Here is a 23,934-nt window from a genome sequence, read left to right as displayed (position 1 = left end):
CATAACCCAGAACAACTAATCTTATTGCTGAATCCAAAACAGGAAGTGAAAGAAAGTTTTTTTTTTAATAAAGTGTTATTTTGTAACTGACCAAGCATGACAAAAAAAAACAAAAACAGAATGACTGCAGCTACGACATGGAAGCACTCATTTAAGTCGAGTTTTTCTCCTGACACCTGCAGGGGCTTTAGTTTAGAGGACACCGTTATGGTGGTAATTGAGATGAGGATACAATAAAAAGGGACAAAACGCCTGAAACAGAAAAGAATACAACACTGACCTTTCTCACGTTATCTTGCAAGGCTGGAGAGAACAAGTCCAAATCAGACATGTTTTAATAAATTCTATGTAGCCATGATAAATGTCTCAAACCAAGACCCTCTTCAGCAGATTAATGTGAAAGTAGCTTTCTTGTGTGGACCTATACACATTAATCAGCACCGTGAAGGTCAAACAAATGCCCCTCGGCAACTTTAAATATTGTAAAAGATACAGCGGCATTACATAAAAAGAAGATTTACATGTTGAAAATAACAGGAGCAGAGGGCACTAATTATCTCTATTCATGAACACTGAAAAACAGAAAGCAGAGACCACTCGCTAATCTTCCACTCAGTAATATTTCACAGAGGAGAAAGGCCTGGATATGTATACTGCTTGGCAATTTTTTGCTTAGAATTTGAACGTTATCAGAAATAAAGTACTTCAAGAATTTGTTTGTGAGCAACAATAACTAAAAGACTTTCATTTGGTGAAGTTAAAACTACACACCTATGATAAGTGGGACACAATTATTGGCAAGCCAACAAATAGAATTAGGCTGCCTGAAAAATAAACTCATCTATATTTAGTTTTCAGTGTTTACATAATGTGCATTAACCAAAAAAGATTGTTTCACTGCTGTGAAAGCAGCCGACTGTCTCCACATTTATTTTCAGTGGTGAAAGAGAGCAGCAGGAAGGCTGTTGTAAAAAAAAAAAAACGACATTTCCAAGGGTTACGAAACTATCACCAACGATTTCAAAGTCCTTCTCCCAAAGGCTTGTGAAGTTTTCAAGTTTTACAGTCAGAAGATAATTCTATAATGTGTCACAAAGAACAAACTCAATGAGGGAAGTCACAATGGGTGATGATCTTTCAGCTTAACTTTGCCCATCTGGAGTGATGGTTTCTGTATGTATCACATCATAAAGTAGAGGAACTTTGATTATCTCACAGTGAAGTTCTTTGCAAATTCAATGCATCAGTGTTTATCAGTGAGGAACCAAAACCATCAGGGGAAAAAAAAAAAAAAAAAGGATCCTACAGACAATAAAACTTGGAGGGAGTTCTTTCATGCTGTGGGGCCCCATCTGCTGCTTCTGGCATTATAAGCAAGGAATGTTGAAATCGGGAGATTACCGACTTATTTTTTACCCAAGAGTGCTACCCGGTGTCAGAAAACCACCGCCTGTTGTCAGGTGAGGGTTTTGGTTACATCTAATGGTGTGAAAGAATGGTTGAAAAAGAAGAAGACGGACTGGTTTTAACTTGCCAGTCACAAGTCCTATCCTAAATCCTTTTACAAGAGAATAAATCGTCCATTGTAACCTTTAAAAAGACTGAACAATGATAAAGTGGCATAAGCTGCCAGCATATTGGCCCAAGAGGCTATCAGACAGATGCAAAAAGCATTTGGAGGATTTTATTGTTTGTCTTTGTATTTTGATCACTGAGCTGTGAAGCTTTTGTCAATGGGGTGCATATGATCTGGCAAAAAGAAAAAAAAAAAAAAAAAAAACAAAAAAAAAAAAAAAAAAAAAACAAAGACTTTAACACAAGCATATAACACCAAATGGTAATTGTTCCGTAATGACATTGAAGGCAGTGTTGTTTGTTTGACTCCTTTCACCAGAACATCAGACTAAGTTTCTGTCTCCCACCATTCTGTGATGGTACTGTCAGAGATGTCAGTGAGATGCAGCTGTTTGATTCATCTGAGGGAATTAGGATCTGTGTGTATATTATCAAGGACACACGGCTACAGCAGCTCAGAATTATCTTTGGTAATACTTCATGTATCCATATGAAAATCAAGCATGTGCTAATTCCTTTGAATTGGACGTCTATCTCAAAATTGAGGTCGGAATGTTTGGGGGAAAAAAAAAAGAAAAAGGCACCTCCAATATTGGACGTATAGACTCTATGTTTGCCAATTGCTTTAGGACTTTTGGAGTGATTTAGACCTTTTGAATATCAAGTGCTGAATAATACTTGATGGTTATTCTACTAAACAGTAATACAAAACATCTGCCTGCTGCTTGAGGTACTTCAATTATTAAGTGAGCAGAAGCTTGCTTGTCCATATGTTTTACGTGTCTGGTGTTTTGATCTGATTTGAATATGAAGCCTTCATAGCTAAAAAAAACCAAAAAACAAATACTAGCCTCTTGACTTAATTCCAGTTCTGAGTACCTGAGTTGACATTTCATAGGCTTTACTTGAGATGGTGCAGCTCTTCTCTCAATCCAAGAAAATTATAACAATAATACTTTCATCCACCACTCTCCACTTTGTAGCTTTTCTGTCTTGACCCACATCTCTTGAAAGACTCCTGTTATAAACCAACTGTCCCTGTATTTTGGGAAACACTAACCAGAGAACATTTATGAATAAATCACTGCTGGGACGTAGCAACACATAGGAGCAACAACACATCACAAGAGTGAGACAGAAAAATGGTGAAAGATGGCGAGGAGAGTGAGCAAAATCATCATTGCTGGGAGATTAAGAAAGGAGGTGAAAACACTGGATGAGAGAAATTAAGGTAGAAGAGGTGAGAAAGTGAAACCAGACGAGGGCCCGTTTGGTCTCAGTTGTAATGTATTATGTATCAGAGCAGGGAGACCAGAAGGAAAAAGCCTGTGAGGTGTAGAGTATTCATACATGCTCCACAGTGTCAGTGTGTATCTGTGTGTGCTTTTGCTGTGTGTCTGTTTGAAATCTTCAGAGTGGGCATGGTGCACACTGTAAGGCTGACCCTAAAGTGAGGACTGTGCCCTAAAGTGAGTTGATGTTTACTGAGCTTAGGGTAAAAGTTAGGAGCTGAGTTTGGGTGTGAAAAATGTGAAGAAGGGCTTCGTATTTACAGCATTCCATATAGAGATGCATGTTTCAGGTCCTCCTCCTCTCCTCCTTCCAATTACCCGCTGTGACCCTAAACGTTGGCTGTTAACTGGACACAATCCATCCAATCATTGGTCAGCAGTGGCCTCTAAAAGCAGCGAGGATGAGCATTTTAAGCCCTTCTGGCCATTCTGTCTGTTGATACACCCTGACTCTCTGTGTAGGCCCGAGACTTTTTTATCCCGTACATATGCAAAAGGGAAAGAAAACTCTTCCTAAATTCCATCCATGTTCTATACCCACTTAATCCGTCGCAGGGGGCTGGAGCCTATCTCAGCGGTCATCAGGCGAGAGGCGGGGTACACCCTGGACAGGTCGCCAGTCCATCACAGGGCCACACAGAGACAAACAGCCACACACACTGCTAAGGACAATTTTAGAGACACCTGTTAACCTACCATGCATGTTTTTTGGACAGAAGGAGGAAGCCGGAGTACCCGGAGAGAACTCCCGCATACACAGGGAGAACATGCAACTCCACACAGAAAGGCCCCAGCCAGGAGTTGAACCTGGAACCCTCCTATCTCCTAAATTAAATTACTTAATTAATAAATATTTGACATTCGTGTACGACGTCGAAAATTGTGTACCACATGTTAGATATTAGTGAAATGTTGACTAATAAAATAATGCTCACATTCAGGCGATATCATTCTTCTGACTGGATGTGTTTATACCTGGCTCATCATTGCTTTAGAGATACTGCAGACTACTACATTTACTCCTGATATGTGTTGGAGTATCAAGTATCACAACTTGCCCTGGAAAAATACAATAAGTACAAATGCCATACTAAAGACTTGAGTACATTAACTTACCTTCATTCCAACGCAGCGCTCTATTTAATCGTGTACTCTCCATCGCTATGAGATTCATTCTGCAAATTTGCTCTGCTTCAAAGCAATTTTTTCAATTTACAGTGCTGTTTTAAAAGTCTTAAGCCACTGTATATCACCAAGAAAACAAGTGCAGCAATTTACTTAAACATGTACAAATATTCCTCAAGAATTTGATAGCCAAGCACTGATAGAGACCACTGATGAGGCTTTAGCAAAGAGTAGTGGGTTCAACTGACTGTGTTAAGTATTTACTGGATTTTTCCAATTTCTGAAGGACATCACTTTCAGATACTGTTGATCATCTGATGTCTAGTTTCCTCACTTTAACCTTTGTTTTTTTGCTAAGTTGTCGGTTTTGTGTAGACACGACTCCAGTTAAGCCTGGACGGGTTAAATCTGTTGTATGTATTAAAATTATGGTGTCATTTTAATTTTTGAATGATTAATGGGGTAGTGTTAACAAACAAACAAACAAACTAAAAAAAAAAAATGCATTCCTCCGAAAATGGTCGGGTACAAGGTCTGAAAAGAAACAAGTGGGGGGAAAAACGAGAAAAACTTTGAAGGACCTTCAAAAAGCCTGAAGAAATATTCCTCAAGTCCACTTTAAAAGATAAAAAAAACAATTCTGGTTGGTTGGGAGCAGAATATAAAGAGGGTGGGGGGGTTACTGTACTATAAGTCTAATCACCAATGCAATCAAATCATGACATTTCTGTTAAAGGTAGGGTAGGAGATCCTGGATTTTGAGTCCAGCGAAGCTGCATTTTGAAAAAACACAGGTAAAAAGTCCCAACCCTTTTCTTCACTTTCCCCCCGAAGGCACGCCTCTAGAGTACATGAACGCGCACGAGCACGAGCGCTGTTCTGACAGCAAGCATCGATCGTTGCCGTATTTAGTATTTAGTATATGATAACTATACGTTTAATAATGCTAGGTGCTAGCCAAGCTGGCTCTAGTTTAGCTTCCTGCCAAGCTTCTGGACGCGTAATTCGTTCACGGAGCAGGGTACGCGCACAGGTGGAGGAATGGGGAGGGAGGAGCAGATTGCAGTTTGATAGACGGCATCAGTATCCAATCATTGTGAACGGTCCGTTCAGTATGATTGGATAGTGTTTTTCCTAGATTGTACGTTCTAGAGGCCACTAAAACTTTTCATATTTGTGTCAAAACTTTTAATTAATTGGTTGTAATGGGGGTGTGAAGAGTATTTCAAGCAATATGTAAAAAAAATGTTCCAGAAAAAGAACCCCTACCCCACCTTTAATGTATACAGACCAAAACAAAATAATTCAATCACTGATGCACAGAGAATCCAATGCAATGGAGGTTACATGGAATTGCCCATAGAAAACATTAATATAGCAATCTTAGGGCGTATTCAGACCAGGAAAGTCCGATAGTTCACTTGCTTTGGTCCGAACCTTTTTTTTTCCATTTTGGTGCGGTTCGCTTTCAGACTGTTGACATATTTTGGTCCGTTTACTGAAATGTACAAAGCCACGCGCCCTGAAGTCGTTCGGCTATTGGTCAGAATCGACACGCGCAACACAAAGTGCTAAGTTCAAAAGTGAATGTAGTCATGGACGCTTTCCGTGCCGTTATTGCTTTTAATATAATCAAAACTATATGTTTTTTCAACGTATATGATATGTGGGCATCTGCCCAAACGTCCACAAGAGCACGGGTCTCCTCTTCGGCCCACGTTTGTCCCCTACTCATTTTCGGTCTAGAAATATTATTTCCGGTCTTTCGTTAGCTTTACCACAGCCGGTCTAGTAATTAGAAGAACGACACTCTGTTCTGTTACCTAGCAGCAGACAAACGACGGATGCTCCCGAGGTACAAAAAAGCAAAAAGTCTGGGATTAGGTCCGGTCTGCTTTCACACCTCCAAAAGATCCGCACCAGGGTTCGTTTGATCCGGACCGAGTCCGACCTTTCAGCTCGGTCTCGGTCCGCTTGTTTGGTCCGGACCAGAGTTCGGTGGTTTGTATTCAGACCATCCCAAAAGGTCCGAACCAACGGAAATCTGGTCCGTTTGGTCGTTTGGTCCGGACCAAACGAGATAGGTGTGAATACGCCCTCAGTGTCAACATATTAGCAGCAACAGCAGAGTTACATTATGACGATATAGACATTCAGGGGACACCTTCAATAGTTGAAAAACAGAATTTCAAATATCCATTCATCCATCCATTTTCTGTACTCGCTTGATCTATCTCAGGGGTGGCAGGAGCTTATCCCAGCTGTCATTGGGCGAGAGCCGGGATACACCCTGGATGGAAATTTTCAGCCTGTTTTTTGTGACGACAAGCCCCTAATCAGGGCTGTGCAAAATTGTTGTTTAACTCTAAGATCACCATAATGAGCAGTAAACCATCAACATGTTTTCATATACTTTCAGCATTGTATCTCAACGTATAGGTAACAACTTAGAGTGAACTCTACCACTGTCAAATGTCCAGCCGCACAAATATGCTCTGATGTCACATTGCTGACTGTAGAGACAAACTACAAAAAATACATCAGATTACATGAAAATTCAAGGACCATCGGATAGGAAATTTAAGCTTTAATGATACATTTCATCTTGCATTCACTAAAGTAAGATATTAGCGAATCAAAAATACGACAACTGACAACAAGGTGCCAAACATATTATTAGCAAGCATTAAAGTGAGACCAAAGGGAAAAGGGAGGTGAAAGGAGAGATGGGTAGACAGTTTTGATGTCCTCTACTGATGTATCTAACATTAAAAAACATGGGGAAAAAACAAACATAAAAGGGACCTCAGAATATCACCTGCTTTTACTGTCCTTTTCCTCTCTACCACAGCTGCAGTAGCAGCATTTTTAACAGCTTCACCAGGATAATGGTAAAAGTGAGATTGATGCAAATGGGACAGAGAAGGGAGGATAATATGCTGCACGAGAAAAGAAGGGAAAATGGAAAGTTTCCATCTGACTCACTGCTCACTCTGTCAGGACCTTTGCTGATTGTCCTCCTTTTTTGAGTGACCCAACGAACGCTGTAATAAAGAATCATTCAATGCTCAAGAACTACATGAAACATTGGGAGTCTCACACAGAGACATTTCAGTAATTCAGCAACCCAATTAGTCTTGCAGTGGACACCAATTTATTTCTTAAGGCCCAGTTTCAATTGTGCTCAAAGAGATGGCAGTTACAGTGATTTGTTTTATAATTTACTGTGTATTTCTCTGGGTCTTGATATAAATTTCTTGACTCAGTTTCATTTTCTTCTTGACTCAGTGTTTCACATATCAGATCCCCCTTTTGGCCCAGAAGTCAATGAATTAAAACGATGTTGTGCTCGTAGTGTGGGATGTAGTCTCATTCCTTCAATAAAACTGCACACAGAGGACTTTCACATATAGAATAAATAAAGTTGAACGTATGTTCAAAACGCAATTCATAATTAATGGCTAAACCCAGGTACAGTGTGCTCCCTTTTTAACTGTGTTTCACTGACTGCAGACATCGTAACTTCTTTCATACACATCAGAGGAGAGTGTGAGGTGAAAGGGCCCTGCATGGCTTCATTTGTGAAAACCAACTGCAGGCAGCCTATCTGTCAGAACAAACAAGTGGCTTGATTAACTGGGAGGCAGAAAATAAGTCAACATAGCGCAAACACCATCAGCAAACACGAGGCGGGACTATAATTCAAGAAACGCTGACACTAATGAGAACTGCATCTTCCTCCTCATTACTGGCTTCAAATTGTTGGACATCAAAGTAGCATCCCAGACATACTAGTTAAGGACCAGGCTCGCTCTGTAATCTCACCACTGACAAGAAAACAACCGACACAGACAACAGAAGAGGCAAATTAAAGAGAGACGGATATAGACAAAAGAGATGAAAGCATGTATGCCCTCTCTGAGACATCAATCCACTCCGCCATCAGGAAGCTTCACCCAAAGAAGACTTTAAAAAGGTGAAATGGACCCATCAAAGACTTAAACTCTCCCTCCTCTCCACGGTGCCCAAAGGTTAGAGCTATCAAAGATATACAAACTCTTTCCATAACAACTTTGATGTTGAGAGGGAGCCTGCACCTGGAGACATCTCCAAAAACTATATCTGTCAGCCGTGTGAGGATAAAAACACACGATAACATATGGAGACACGAAACATCCTGAGTAATATCAGCCGTGGAAGCAGTACTGTCCATATACAGGACGTCTGTGCAGACATGCTTAAAGATCCACATGTACAAAAAGTGCACACTTTTCAGATACACTGTTGGCAGCTCAACATCTTCATTTTTGCTTGAGTTGGTTTGAAAGGGAAATGTTTAGGGGGCAAAGACAAAAGATAGAAGGCAAATCGAGAGACAGAATCACAGAGACGAAGGAAAATGCCCCTTGGCAGTTATAACGAGCTACCGTATGTCTGCCTGTTTGTGTGCGCTTGTCCGCGTGCACGCATGAGTGTGTGTGAGTAGACTTGAAATGTGACAAGTGTCAAAGGGGACCAGTCGAGGCCCCTGATGAAAGAGAAATGAAAATGAAAAGAGACATACTGACAGATGTGGGTACAATTACAAAGAATCACAGAAAGCTTAACACACACAGACATACACACACACACACACACACACACAAACACAGGAAGAAAAAACTACGACACTTAGCCTACTTCTTGACAACAAGGAAACTAAATGAGCTTAAAATCTAATTATGAACTTAACATCCATACAAAACAGGGTTTGCATGTGTGTCTGTATGTTTGCTGGTGTCTGTCTCAGTGTGTTATCATTTAGGGGTTATAAGAGACTCAGACGTGGAATTTATCAGCGGGGTGGCTCCATAGCATATCATAATACTACAGCGTTGACAGCCAATCAAACTATGAAAACGCTGTCTGAATGCAAATTAATTTCACCCCGTCTTACCAAACTGCTTCATAGCACTTAAGCAAGACTAAAAAGAAATTAGCATGTGACGGCATGTGTGTAATCTCATCTTAAACCCTCGTACTTTGCCCAAAGGAGAGTGTTTTCAAGACTGAATCAAAGTGGGAGTCAAGGACAACTTTTTGGCCTCTTTGCCACTGTACAAGTGTACAAAACTATGGCAGAAAGGTCAAATTCTCTTCAAACTTAAAGACTATAATTTTATGCCTTTTATACCAATGCATGTAGCATGCTTGGCTGAAGGCTCTCTGGTTTTCTGTTACAAAATTTGATGAAGGGCTTAGGGATTATGAATATAAAGACTTCAATTCCATTTTTTTCCCCCCTTTTATTTTGAGCTTCCACACTTGCATCGCCTGCTGTCATTTACGGTGGCCCCGGGGCACAAAACACAACACATACAAAACCGAAATGACAAGAAAATGTCTGAAAATGTAAAGACACGTAAAAAATGTTGTGTTTTCTGAACATAGCTGTTTTTAAGTTTTATTGTTGTGAAATATACATATATATAAAAAAAATGTTCTGTTTTTTCTGAGATGTTGTGTTGTTGTACTTGCTTTTGTTGTTTCGTTATGCTGTTTGCTGTGTTTTGCTCATACATCAGCACAAGCCTTTTTATTTAATCACAAATAAGATACATACATACATACATACATACAGTAACTTGAGTGGTTTAGCAGCCGAGGGAAATCCTCCCAGTTTGAGGCATACAACCATTGAAGAGTAATTCTGGTTAACAGCTGGTTGAGGTCAGTCCTTGTCGTCATTTATTTGGTATGTAGCACTTGTTTGTTAAAATGACTACATGTGTGACAGATTGGACTTTTACTAACCCTGCACTCAAAGTAAATGTATCCAGCCTCTTCCACAGGTCAACTGACATCACTTAATTTATACCCTTTACAGCCACCACTTAACTTTTGGTGCCCATCTGTTTGTCGGCTGTTGTGGAAATTACTGAACTCAAGGGCGCTTGCCACAAAGTGGTATACACTGCAGGTTAAGAGTTTACATAATGTCGCTTCATTGTCTTAAAACTTACATTTGGTCAAGGAGAGAACATTTGACTCCTTTGTTTACAGCTATTATATGATGGCATACTTAAACTCCACCCTCGGGGGGTACCTACAGGACACCTCTCTATCTGCTTAAAACATGTTTTGTTTATTTATCTTTTGGGGGTGGTGTTATTCTTCGCAAAATTGGTTGTTATGTAGTGTTTAAAAAAAAAAAAAAAAAAAAAAAAAAAAAGTTTTCTCTCCGATATATATAAACTTATACTACAAGAACTATTACTCTTTAAAATATGCATGTTGTTTTTATGTCTTATTCGAGAACGCAGGTCTTTATCCCTCAAAACTCAGCACATAGCATTAGATGCTAGTCTGTGCTCATTGTTACCTTCCTCCAGATCAAAAACATTTTGACTGTGAGACACCTTTGAATTCTTTATGGCCAGACCAAGAATACCTCTGAGTGTATAATGGTTGACCAACTTTTTTTCTTGCCCTAAAAAAGTGTTTAAATGTTTTATTACTCTATTTTCTATCGAAAAAAACAACAACAAAAAAAACAATCAATTAAAATCCATTCCCAGATCTTCAGCTAAATTGAAACAGTGGGCAGTGTTTAAGGTTCGGTATAAATTCAAAGAGAGCATTGCTTATGTTTAAAGACTAATACAGCAGTGTTTCTGGTTCTTTAAAGGTAGTTAATGTTGAGTCGAGCCAAAGTGGCCTGAGTGGTCTCCCAACAGGAGAACTGTTTCTGATCAGGTGTTTTAAATCAGCGTGTGAATCTCTCAGGGTGAGTATTTTCTAGGCTTTTACTCTAAGCCTGAAACCTCTATTAAATTCCTCCTGGAAGCTTTTATGATCTGCTTTCACTCTGTCATCTTTAACAGCTTCATCTCTGTTTTACACAGTTTCATGTCAGCTTAGTCTCAAGGAAAAACACAAAACGGTCACATAAATTCAATCTACTGGTTCGTGCCCGCAGACTCAAATTTGCAACTGCTGTCACTCGCTTTTCTGTCACAGTTTAATACATTACAAACTACTTGGTTACGATCGGGCACTAAAAATTAGATGTTTAAGGTTAGGAAAACATTACGGCCTGCATTAAATAAGTGTGATAACAATTGCGTCAATATAGTATTTGCCTTGATTACAGGCTGTGGAGTCCCACACCTTCAGTTAAACACACTAAACATGCTGGACATACAAACCAGACGTCTTACTGAAAAACCTTATTAATATAACTTAAAAATACAGATTTCTTTGTAATACAAAGTTTTCCGTGATGTTCTCTGTGATGTGACCAATTCATATGATTCCATGTCGTGAAACTGGGTTGTTTTTGTTGTTTGCCCTATTCATTGTGCTTCAGGTCACTTTTCTATCTTTCATAAAGCAAAGTCATGGCAGAGTCGAGGCTTTTTTCAGCTAAATTGCATACTTGAATTCTCTCAATCACATGGCACTTGTTAACGGTCTGGCGGCAAAAGAAATATAAAGACAATATCAGTTCCTGGAAAATCGCACACATTTTGAGGAACAAACAAGTCTTTTGTTCATTAGAAAAATAATCAGATGCAATGACTTTGACAAAGATTCTGGGATATAACTAATCTTTGGTTGTCTACATTATAATGACAACTTGTTTTTTTTTCTCAATCTGTCTCTAAGCTCTGCTTTCATTAAACCTGGTGCAGTTAACTCTTTCGGTGCCATTGACGTCTATAGACGTCAATTGCGTTTTTTAATGGAGCGGGCTGGGGGACAATCTAGCGGAGTTCGTCACTAAATCTTAGGCTTGTAAACACTAAACAGAGAATATACTGGCAAAATTACCCGCTAGGTGGCAGCAGTGCCACTATGCACAAAAAAAAAAAAAAAAAAGAGCTTGTTTTCTCCATTTTTTGGGTCAAACAGCTGTTTTTGGTGAAACCAACCTATATTCTACTGTCTATTACTAAAAGACTGAAAATGGTAGAAACAAACTTTTTTTTCCTGATCAAAGAAGAGAGTCTACTCTTTCTTTTGGTAATTTTGGTGTGTACATAGTCATAAGACACACTTTTCTGTGGGTCTTGGAAAATCAGTCAAAATACTGAAAAACACTTGGCAGTATGGGTGTCTCTGAACTGAAAATGGCTGGAAGCCAATGAGTTAAGACAGCCGATAATGGTGTGAGTGTTATTAGGTCATAAAAATGGCTTCACACTGGTGCTTGGCAGGACAGGTGCACTTTGAAGCAAGTGCCATTCCCAGTGGAGCCAGCACTGACAACTGCTATTTCTTTAATAGAGCATTGGTTAACTGCAATTATCTGTGTCTCGGTGGGTTGAGCCTGTATTAAATGTTGAAAATGAATAGCAGCAGGACTCTGAGCGCTGAGGAACAAGGCTGGGAACCACTAGTCTGTGAGCAGGTATACAGTGAGGGGTTTAAAACTCTAAATCATCAAACAGGTAAATTGTCATTAAAAGAAAATAGATGATAAAAAAAAATAAAAAAAAAAAGATTAAAAAGTTCTAAACTAACACTGGTAAAACTGCAATTTGAAAGAGTAAACAAAATATTTAGCATCCTGGAGTATAATAACTTTAGCAAGTATAATAGTTTATTGTACTCACCAGGATGGTATTTAGCATCATACGTTAAATTTAGTGACAAAACAACAATACAACACAGGTAAAACAAACATTTGTAAAACAAAGTACTTTTACCATATATAGCCTTGATATAAGTTATAAAGTCATGCATTTCTCAACTCATCTGATTTCAAAATTTTTTGTATCATTCAATATGTGATAACTTCAAACAGTATGAAAAGAATATCGCAATATTTCAGAGCTTGAAATTAGATGTTGCTCAGTAGTTCCAACTCAGCTAAGTACGTTTGGGTTAAGGTTAACATTTCCTGATATTTGGAAGAAAAATTGAAGAAATGCTGTGACTGCAGCCTCGTCACACACTTTACAAAAAATTTTTTAATGAGACACCTTTTATTTACCGACAGGCTTAGTGAAAAACGTGTTCACACAAACTATGGTTTAAGGACAGTAACAAGATAGATTAAAGAAGAAAACATACCTGAGACTAATATACATTGAAAATGAAGTGTAACTTGTGACCCTATTAGCTGCCGAGCAACATGGACAATTTGGATGAAACACCTGCCCTTCATCTATCAAACCATCTCAGCAGCCTCCTCTCTCTGACACACCTGCCTCCCCTCTTTGTCTGTCTGCCAGGTGGGATTTCAAAGGTTGAAATGTCAAAAGTCAGAGCAGGAAGAGAGAAAATAAACAATGATGAACATGTAGACGTACTAAATAATCCAAACAAGCTCATGAAGGGGTTGAAAAATTGATCGGAAATAACAGACATGCAGTGCACAGATACGCACTATGATATATATATATATATATATATATATATATATATATATACATACATACATACATACATACATACATACATACATACATACATACATAAAATAAAATATATAAATAATCATTCATGTGATTGTAATCCATTATTAAGTGTTTCCATTTGTCAATCAGCTTTAAAATTGCAGCTGAGTGCAGCTGGAATGTATGTAAAAAATACTGGATGAACAGTGGCTTGCAGATAATACGATCAGGATTTATGTGCAAATTACTTTAGTGTATGAGGTGTACTGTGGGGTTTTGTATGCAGAGCTGATTCTAAAACCTGTGAATGTCCCAAATGCAACACTTGATCTCTATGTGGGCTGATCAATAGAGCCGATCAATAAGAAAAAAAGAGCCCTGCAGTTAGGTCATTGTGCATCCCTATCGTTGAGTCAGAGCACAAGCATGCCAACAATAACAGCATCAATAAAAACCACTGTAGTAACAGCAATACGGGTTTCATTTTTAATCGAACAGCTAAAGGTTCAAATGCAAAACCCTAATTAGAAGGAAAACAACTGTAAAAACATCTGCTGAAGTGTCTACGGCAACAGAACCAAAACCTGTGGATTCACAAAAGCATCACATAATGAATATCTGTAATGTCAGCAACAAAAACAGTGGAAATGATAATAACACCTACCACAGCAGCAAACTAATGGCACTTGAGCACACTGCAAACAACAAAACTGAATTAGTTCAGCGAAACAGAATGATATGATTAACTACAGTGTCATTTCGATTCTCTTACATAAAAACGTGTATTTTGTTGTTTTTCTTTCCTTTTTTTTAACAGATGGGAAAACCACACTGTGAATGTAGCCTTATTTGGCCTTATTTGAGCTGTGCGAATGGTTTTTTTTTAGATTCATGCATTATTCACATCCATCATTTTCTATCATTCAGACCACACTCACCTTCTCAACTGTAGCTTCAAATTGATCACTTTCATCTAGCATATTCTTATCACCAGAGGCCTAATTCCAACAACTATCATGCTCGTCAGTGTAAAAAATGTATACAAGCCCAGGTCGTGGATCATTTTTACACTTTAAACTCTTTCATGTAAAACACGACAAATGCAAAAGTAATTTCTATGCTTTGATTCATAATTCATAAGTCCTTACAGCACAAGCTGAAAGTATGCATGTCCTTCACACTTAAACGGAAAGAGCTTAAAAGTATTTTTGTGACGCGCCACAAAACGCAAACTTCTCACAAACTGCCAGAACTGCAGCCAGCAGCCCACCTTCAGTGCCAATCACCACGCATGGAGGAGACGTGATACTGTTTTCTAATTAGACCAAAGCTCCATGACACAAACACAGCTGCCTCACTTTCCACCTTAATTTCTTGGAGGGGCACACGCACCTACACACATACAGAGAGAGCCATGACAGTTGTGGTCACTTATAAAAACACATATATAGTTGTGGCTACCCATCTGATTACTCCCAGACTGTATGTATAAATATACATCACTAATATGCCCACATGTGAAAAAGTAACCACGCACACACAATCTGAGACACACACACAGAAACACCTGTCTGTGGCAGCAGTCCATAGAGATAAGAAGGCTGACAAGAGCTGCTGGGGCCAAACCCGGGAACCATGGGAGCTGTCAGACTCATTTCACTGTTACACCTCCCTGCTCACACACAAACAAACACACACACACACACTTTGGGATGACAGTGTTGACTTAAATTCATTTTCGGGCCGTATTCTTACAGTACCATAACTTTTTAATTGAATTCTTCCTCTTGAGTCACCGCAATAAGAAAGATTACTCTTAACAACAATTTCGACCATAAGCCCCGTCTAATTCTAGCCTCTGCCTTTAAAATAACTCCTCCTAATAAGGAGTCGAAATCAGTCATCGCATAAAACCAGCTGGCCAGGTTTGCTATTCTAGTGTGGAACCTACACTGGAAACATGGATGGCAGACGAACTTAGACTGTTTCTAGAAAAACCCTTAAAAAAAACAAAGAGTTCTTGTCATGACACGGTATTAAAGGGACTGAGGGGATTTTTTTTTCCATCGGAAAAGTTGCAGTACCAGCTTTGTGCTGTAAAGGAATGAATTGGCTGGAAAGATATGAATGTAAAGTTATGACGTTTCATGTCGAGGAACATTTACTGTTGATTGCATCTATCTACAAAAGCTGTTTATGTCAAAAATCAATATCATAAGCAGTATACATACCTTAACTTGGCTTATTAAGAGGAAACAGTCTTGTATTGGCTACTTGCATGTCCGTTTTTTTCCACAAGAACTAGCCATTAGTGTGCTCTGTCGGTTTCTATAAAACTTAGTGAAGGCAGTAGGAGAGCAGATTTATATTGGCTGAGACTGTATGAAACAACTCGCCACTTAACTGATAGAGACGGTTGTATATCATCTAATTACATAGAATTCACTGTTTAACACCAATGTGAAATGACATGTAAGTAAATTGCCACATCCATCTCCTACTTTCTAGTTAATAGTACAGTAAAATAGAATGCTTCTGGTGGCATTGACTGAGCACAATGAGTCGACTCAATTTAGTCCAGAATCAATGTATATATCCAGCACAGTAGTTAACGCATTTATAACCTGACACTGAATCAAGTGGCAATGCCTCTGTGAAAACGAATATTTAAGTTGTTTGTATGTTTTTTTTATTATTATAACATATCTATTATTTTTGTCAGACTATGATGAGAAACGTTTCTGTAAGCTTCACAGTCCACATACTCACTTGTGTATACACTCAAGTGCACCAAAGACTAGGATAGTTATGGCTGTAAATGTGTCAGTCCTGTCCAGGGTGCCCCTGCTCCTCCTGTGCTGGGATTCAGTACAGCCCTGCGCTCAGAATAAGAAAACATGACAAATGGATGGCTGAGCAGCTGGATAATCATGTCGCTTCCATCTAGAACATCACCTATGAGCTGCTTTACTAATGTAATTTCTGTTTTACTCGAAGGACAGAAAGGTGTGCAACACAGAAAGCTACCTTACGCTGTTTACACATAGAATAGGTACACAGTTTACTGTCGTCCATCAATGTAACCCAGTTATGTCAGGACGGCACAGTACATGTGCAGAAGTGTTGGTTCTGCTTAAGCTGCACCTTAAGCAACTCAGTCACCACTAATACAATAAACCTCTATGTTCATAAAAAGTTTGGCATACAGACCGATGTGTCTATTAACACCGGTGCTGTGATACAACATTCCCTGTGACACTTGATTCATACAATATGCTACGGCAGAAAGAAAACAAAATGCCAATGAGGTTGGAGGGGTGGTGGAGTAGTAAGTCCCTGACCTCAGTCCAAGAGACCAAGGATCCAGTTCCAGTGACATTATGTAACAACCATTTTGTCACATTTGACACAATGTTCTACCTTTTTCCCATGTGAGACTATTTGTTTAACGTTTATTTTCTCTTTGATAAGTGTAGGCTGCGTTCCACATTAACAGGTTTCTTCAGTTTACAGTTGTATGTTTTTAAAAAAAAAAATATATATATATATATATATTATTTCTGAGGATATTTTGTGACATTGGTATGGACAGAAGCACATATCTGAGTTAAAGCAAATGCATAACATTATTTTTTTTGCCATAAATAACACTTAAAGGTAGGGTAGGAGATCCTGGATTTTGAGTCCAGCGAAGCTACATTTTGAAAATACACAGGTCAAAAGTCCCAACCCTTTTCTTCACTTTCCCCCCGAAGCCACACCTCTAGAGTACATGAACGCGGATGAGCACGAAGGTGCACGAGCGCTGTTCTGACAGCAAGCATCAATCGTTGCCGTATTTAGTATATGCTAACTATACGTTTAATAATGCTAGGTGCTAGCCAAGCTGGCTCTAGTTTAGCTTCCTGCCAAGCTTCTGAACGTGTAATTCATTCACGGAGCAGGGTACGCGCACAGGGGGAAGGAGGGGGAGGGAGGAGCAGATTGCAGTTTGATAGACGGCATCAGTATCCAATCATTGTGAACGGTCCATTCACAATGATTGGATAGTGTTTTTCCTAGATTGTACGTTCTAGAGGCCACTAAAACTTTTCATATTTGTGTCAAAACTTTTAATTATTTGGTTGTAATGGGGGTGTGAAGAGTATTTCAAGCAATATGTAAAAAAAATGTTCCAGAAAAAGAACCCCTACCCCACCTTTAAGCTACTGATGAACTTATATGACATACTGATTGTGAGTCATTGATGAGTGTGGTCTTGGCACACTGTTGACCTTTTGATTTTTTTTTTTGCTAAAACAACTGATTTTTTCTTCACAGGCGCACATATTCCATATCGATGATTCAGCTGGGTGAGTTTCATGGTACCTAAACTTTGCAAGTCAGCTCGTAATATTCTCATTCAGACCTCATGTGAGAGACAGGAATTTTTGCAAGACAAATGCAGAGTGCCATTTTTCTTGACATGATTGAAACGATCCTCCTGATATCAATGCAAAATGGGTAAAAATCTTGTATATAGAACTAATCAAATATAAACGACAACAGAGTACGACATTCCAGAGTTGTGTCAGCAGTTTCATCTTACTGAGCTATGCATTTTAAACTGAGCACTGTAAAGTAACTTCTGGACTTAGACAAAAGGGAAACTAAATGTGGATAAATCTGTGAATTGAAACACTTTTAAGCTGCAAGGTTTGCTGACACACACACGGTACATTTTGAATATGCATAAATAGGCCCAAAAGTATGGAAAAACAACACACAAAAGATTTTCCCTGCATTCTCTTTCCCTTCACTTTATCTGCCTATCCCCTCTGTCTCTTCTCTCTGAATATTTTAGTAATGATGAGGGCATTACTGATGATAACACGGTGCAACATCAGCATCTTTCCTCTCTTCTCTGTCTCACACACACACATGCACACACTAATCAGAGGTCGGGTTACAACTCTGCTGCGGAGCACTTGTGTGCATTTCTCTGTGAGTGTGTGTGCTCAGCAGGGGGCTGGGGAATCTCGCTTCCTGGCATCAGTCCAATAAAGTGCAATATTTTTCAGGCTGAAAAACACTCACATGCACACGCACTGGCCCGCAAATACACAAACTACGGAGATGATGTGTGTTGGCTGATAAACGATGCACAGTGACTCAAGTGGATAAGCAGAATGCATTGAATATGAACGGGGTTTCCCAAAAGGCCGTTTAGAAACCACAAACAAAAACACGACAACAGGGTAGGGCATCGCATCAATGAGGCGGACTACCAGCTGAGGAAGAGTGCATGTAGGCGTTCCTGAAACTGTACTGTCTTGCGATATTTGTGATGAGTAACTGGCTCTCAATATTATATTTCAGATATTCAAACCCCCAGAAGCAAATAACACCTTCTGGTTGTTCCCCTTGGAGTTTTCAGAGCCAAAATGGTTGTCTTGGTTCTCAGCGTATGCATAGCATCGGGTTTTATCTATTTCATGCAAGCGTCACAGTTCATTTCATGCCGTCTCCAAGTCAAGCAGGCTCCGGCTCGAGGGAAGCAGGTGAGCCCAGCTACTGAATCCAATTGTGTTTAAGAGATCACTGACATCCATGTGGCAGATTCATTATTCTCTCACAATTCAAGTTATTTTCGCCAGGAAAGCTTAGTCTTCTCCATGAGGAGATGAATGAAACCTTTTATCATCCAGTGAATTCTAATATTGAATTTAAAACCAATAATGAAGGAGGATATAAAGAGAATCAAACTCATCTGAGGTTTTCTCAACTCTTGATCAAAAGGGAGTTGAAACTTGGCATGCAAAAAAGTTGCTAATTTTTGTGCAGTGTATTTTTGTGTATAATGCCATCACAGAGAGAAAGGGGAAGATAATACGCAGTAGAATAAAACAGTGTGTAAATCCTGAGGGAAGATCTCAGGGATAAAGGGCGCATATGTTATTTGATCAGTCGCATGCTTGATCACAATCACTCAGGACCATCAGCAGCAGAGGCGTAGCTTTAATTTGAGATCAATCTCTGGAGTGTTGTACTTTATTAACTAGCACCGAGCATGGCCTTGACATTTAGAAACACTTTTTTTTTAGACCAGCGTCCTTGAGGAGACTCATGACAGGCAGAGGGGACAAACACTGCAGCTACCAAAAAAACAAAACAAAAAAAAAAACGGTTCAGTCAAACACTCAACAGTCCCAATGATTACAGTTTAGTGAACAGCTCTCTGACATGTCCTCAAGACATAACAAACACGCTAAGTTGGGATGTAACACTGAGCTGCTTTGTTAGATCCAATAACGCAGCCAATTATTATAATGATCATGACAGCTCCCTTTGATCCGCAGCACTTATTTGCTAACCCTCATATGAACATAGAAAAACAGCCTCGGGATCAACACTGAAAACTGAAAAAAAAAAAACTCAAATTTAGTCATTTAAGGAATGATAAATACATTTACATCTTGAGGGAACCTTACAGATAGTTTGAAAATGAGCACGGTTATGCTGCTCGGTTGAAAAACATCGTTTGTATCAGACTTTTTATTCTTTATTTTTGATCATAGACTAGTGGCACATGTCGGTGAAGTTAATGTACTTCAGTGAAGTTGCCTTTGCAACCCTTTTCCAGGTCAAACGCACACATTATCCAAGTTTCCACAACCTGCCAACCCACACTTGTATGTATAAAAGACTTGTATTGGGACTAATCTATAAAACATTACTCTTTAAAACATTTTTAATGCCATTAGTTATCGCTTATATACACCATTTATGGAGGGTGCTGAAGGAGAGAGACAGTTCGTGTGGGGCTAAGTTTCCTATTCAGTATAATATGGTTTGCTCAAAGTCAGCCTGTAAAAATACGATTTTAGCAGACAGAATTCAATTAGCAGCGATATGACAGCAAATGGACCCGTTCCTGAATATTAGGGAAAGAGCAGCCTGCCTGAGTAGTGTTATGATAGCCTGAAGATACAAAGGCACGATAAGGTCACTAGATTTAAATTTATAAATCTGTGGAGAAGATAGGCACTCTGACAGAACATTTTAGTTATATTACAGCGGGATGTAAACTTCGCATGGGGTATTCATTGTCAGTGTGGGGGGGGGTGACACCCAGCAGGTCACACGCACTACTACGGTGCACACACACTCGCTGTATTTGTCTCTCTGCTAGACGCCATGTGCCTCAGCAGCTACAGCACTGTGCAGAGAAGTAGCAAAAGCTTCAGGAGACAAACACCAGACACGGCATAGATAGTTACAAGACACACTTACATCTCAGAGGACGGCGGTTGGCTACGGCAGAGGAGCGCGTGTCCGCACGCCTGTCCCATCGCGCATCCTGCCTCGCGCCTTCTTGTTAAACCAAACAGCTGCAGTCAGGGGAGACCTGGCGGACGAAGGGAGGAGTGAGAGCAGCGTGCAGGTCGGCTTGGAGGGGTGAAGGAGGATAGGTTATGGATGGATAGATGGCTGGGTGTGTGCTCCTCTCGCTCTCTTCCCAATCTGCCAGCCTCTCTCCGGTCTGCTCCTCTCTCGAGCTCTGACAGCGCGCGGGGATTGGTCGGGACCCAGTAACTGATACTCGAGCTGTGGTGAGCGAGGATATAACAGCTGAGCAAAGAGACAGGGGAGAGAGCTCACCCGGCGTTTTCACTCTCAGCTCCACATGGACGCATCAACAGTCAAAGAGGCGTCAGTCAAACCGAAGGCTGAGACACGTCACTCCTCCTCGAGCGCCCCAAAACAATTTTCTTCTAGCCATTTCCTACTCCACGGGCACCAGCTAATCCATCCGTAGCCTACAAATTAAAGTTGTGTTGTTAATATTCAACTTTTACGGTGTATCCACACCCCAGCTGTGCATTTTCACTCAATTCGTACACACTCCTGTCCTTGAATACTATTTGATATAGGCTATGCGACAGGACAATATCTTTAATTGATTCCTCTCCTTTCTAACAGAGATCTTATCGGCTCAAGCCGACGGGATTTTATGGTAAACGACGCTGCGTTCCACGAGTCACAATCACGGGACACTGCAGGTCTCAAGGTCCTGCACACATCTTCTGCCATATATGGCTTCTCAAGTACACACAGAGGAGCAGCAGGGATCCACTACAAGTGCATTGCATAGTGAAACAGGAGACTTGGGAGGGTTTCTCCACAAGTGCTTAAAATATCCTCCACGCGGTTTCAGCTGTTTTACATGTTACTGGGCTTGTTAGGTTTTTTTGCGCACAATCACGCACAACTAAAAAGAAAACAAGCATTGAATACCATATTAAACATCCTGTATCGTGCAGCCATGAGTACCACAGGTGTTCACAATTAAGCTATATTTGCCTGATTGCCTCTCCACCAGAGGCTCGTGAGCACATCCACACTGTGATAGATTGGCATCCCGCACATTTCTGTTTGATTGGCCGCACATGTTCATCATCGATTCATTTTCAAAATTTCAAGCATTATAAAGTTCACGAGTTTGGTTACCTCAAGAACTCCTCCACCCAACTTCCGGCTGAGCGGAGGGCTAATTAGTCGCAGGGCTCTCAAGTCTCACGCAATGAGCGTGAGACACACGCATTTCAACAGGTTCACACGCTACTACACATGCCATTTCTCACGCTGAGAAATGATCAACTTCGTCGCACAGAAATTCTAATGGCCTATACTATAAACGAGTCAATGGCAGGTTACTGTGCGCTCGTACAGCTCAGAACTATAGCTCTGGTACAGCTGTCTTGATTTAGCAACCCATCGGCAAATCACAAAATAGAATTTCTCAGCCAATCAGAAAACAGAATTTCTTGTTGCCGGGTGTGAAATAGCTTTCAGCTGCAAGCACGCGTCCCATGAATGCACAGCGGACATAGCCTATTATGCTCTGAATGCGTGCAGAAGTTGTAGACGAGCTGGAGGTGGAAGAGAACCGTCAGGATCATCAGCAGGTCATATCTTCATTTATTTGAATCTTTTATTAGTTACTATAGTTTTCCTACTCTTTGTAAAAGACCAATACCTGCCGATTAAAGTGTTCGTTGGAGTAGTAGGCCTAAATATTCAGCACACACCCTTGACATGAGCAACTTAATGAAAAATGAAAAATATGTAGGAGTGTAATTAGGCTTCCGTGGTTAATTTTTTTCAAAGGTGACTGGTATGAACAGATTCCCAATAAGGCTATCTACAATTGCCAAACTGGTATTAGTTCTGCCACACTGAAAAGCTGATGCAGAGAGGGTTTTTTCCATGGTGGGGCTCAATAAAACCAAGACCAGGAACACTTTGTTTCTGAATGGAACTCTGTCATCCATCATGACTGTGAAAATGGCTGACATTGAGCCACAGTGCTTTAAATGGGAGCCCCCAATATCAGTCATCAAGCATCAAAATCTGCCACAAACACTTACAACAACACTCATAAACAAACACACACAGAGAGGGACTGCTCAAGGGGCCCATTTGGGGTTATGTTTGTTTTTCTTAATTTAATTTGTCTGTTTTTTTTGTTTGTTAAGACTTTGCATACCTAAAACAATTTATTTTAAAATATAGCAGAAGTGTAAAAGTGAAGATTTGTGATTTTGGTATAAATAAAACAATTTCTTTGTTCTTTAAGTAGCTAGTTTATGGCGATGGGATACTGCAAGGGACCCCCCCCCAAAAAAAACCCGAAAGAAACCCCCCCACACACATGGCCCTGCCCCGCCCGAATCTCACTCCAAGCAAACTTGAAAACTTGAGAGCCCTGATTAGTCGTAAGTACATACACCTGCGTGATTGAGCAGGGTGCCCATTATTGTAACTTTGTTAGTCCATTGTTGTTCTCGTGTTAATGTTGTAGTGGCTTGGGTCTCTACTCGGCTACCGTTTATTTTCTGTTTCTTGGCTGAACAAAAAATGTCTTTCATTTGAATAGGTTTGGGGGAAAGTGTAGCCTGACATGTCAAACACTGATAGTTTTGCACTTCAGCGATAACAGGCATGTAACCAGTCACATCAATAACTAGTCATCTTAAGTGCCTCTTTACAATGTAGGGGTTGGTCTCTAAATGAGCAAAAGCTAGACCACTGACCTTTGATAAGAAAAAAGCTACTTATCTTATCAGTCGTATCTGTCATTTTCCTGCTGTGACATGTTAAAACACCTGAGATACAGTATGTTAATAGATGCAGTACTTAATATCACGTATTTTTACAGAAAGTTCAAAGTCTCCTGGGCTCAGCACCCTCAAAATACGTAGCTGGGCCATGGAAATTGACCTTATCAGTTGCTGGGTGACTTGTTTATAGTGCGCTGACATGAATAAAAATTATATTGGTAATAAATGTTTGCTGATGGGCCAATTTTTCAATGTGAAATGATAAAGTCTTTCACAAAAAGCAGAGACTAAAGTCCAACATGAATAGGGATGGGAATTCCCAGTGTTTCAATTCCTTGGAATCGTTTGGCGATTCAATTCCAGTGGGCGCCAATGAGTCTAGTGCAGCCAGCAGTAAACATGGTGCCCAAGCGGTACAAATGCTCGAAAGTTTGGTTACACATCCCTAAAAAAGAT

General features: G+C 39.9%; 1 protein-coding gene across 1 annotated transcript in view; it reads right to left on the bottom strand.

The window, feature by feature from the left end:
• pde2a (phosphodiesterase 2A) overlaps positions 1-20,934 on the bottom strand; it is a 170,490-nt gene extending 149,556 nt beyond the window's left edge. The window contains exon 1 of the mRNA XM_075473631.1: positions 20,648-20,934. Within this exon, the coding sequence (XP_075329746.1) occupies positions 20,648-20,706 (59 nt within the window). The 5' untranslated portion in view covers positions 20,707-20,934. The remainder of the gene's footprint in view (positions 1-20,647) is intronic.
• Between the last annotated feature and the right edge of the window lie 3,000 nt (positions 20,935-23,934).

This window comes from Odontesthes bonariensis, chromosome 9 (assembly GCF_027942865.1).
Source record: "Odontesthes bonariensis isolate fOdoBon6 chromosome 9, fOdoBon6.hap1, whole genome shotgun sequence".
Classification (NCBI taxonomy): Eukaryota; Metazoa; Chordata; class Actinopteri; order Atheriniformes; family Atherinopsidae; genus Odontesthes; species Odontesthes bonariensis.
Note: the sequence above shows the minus strand (reverse complement) of the source record. Positions and strands in the feature narration are given on the sequence as shown.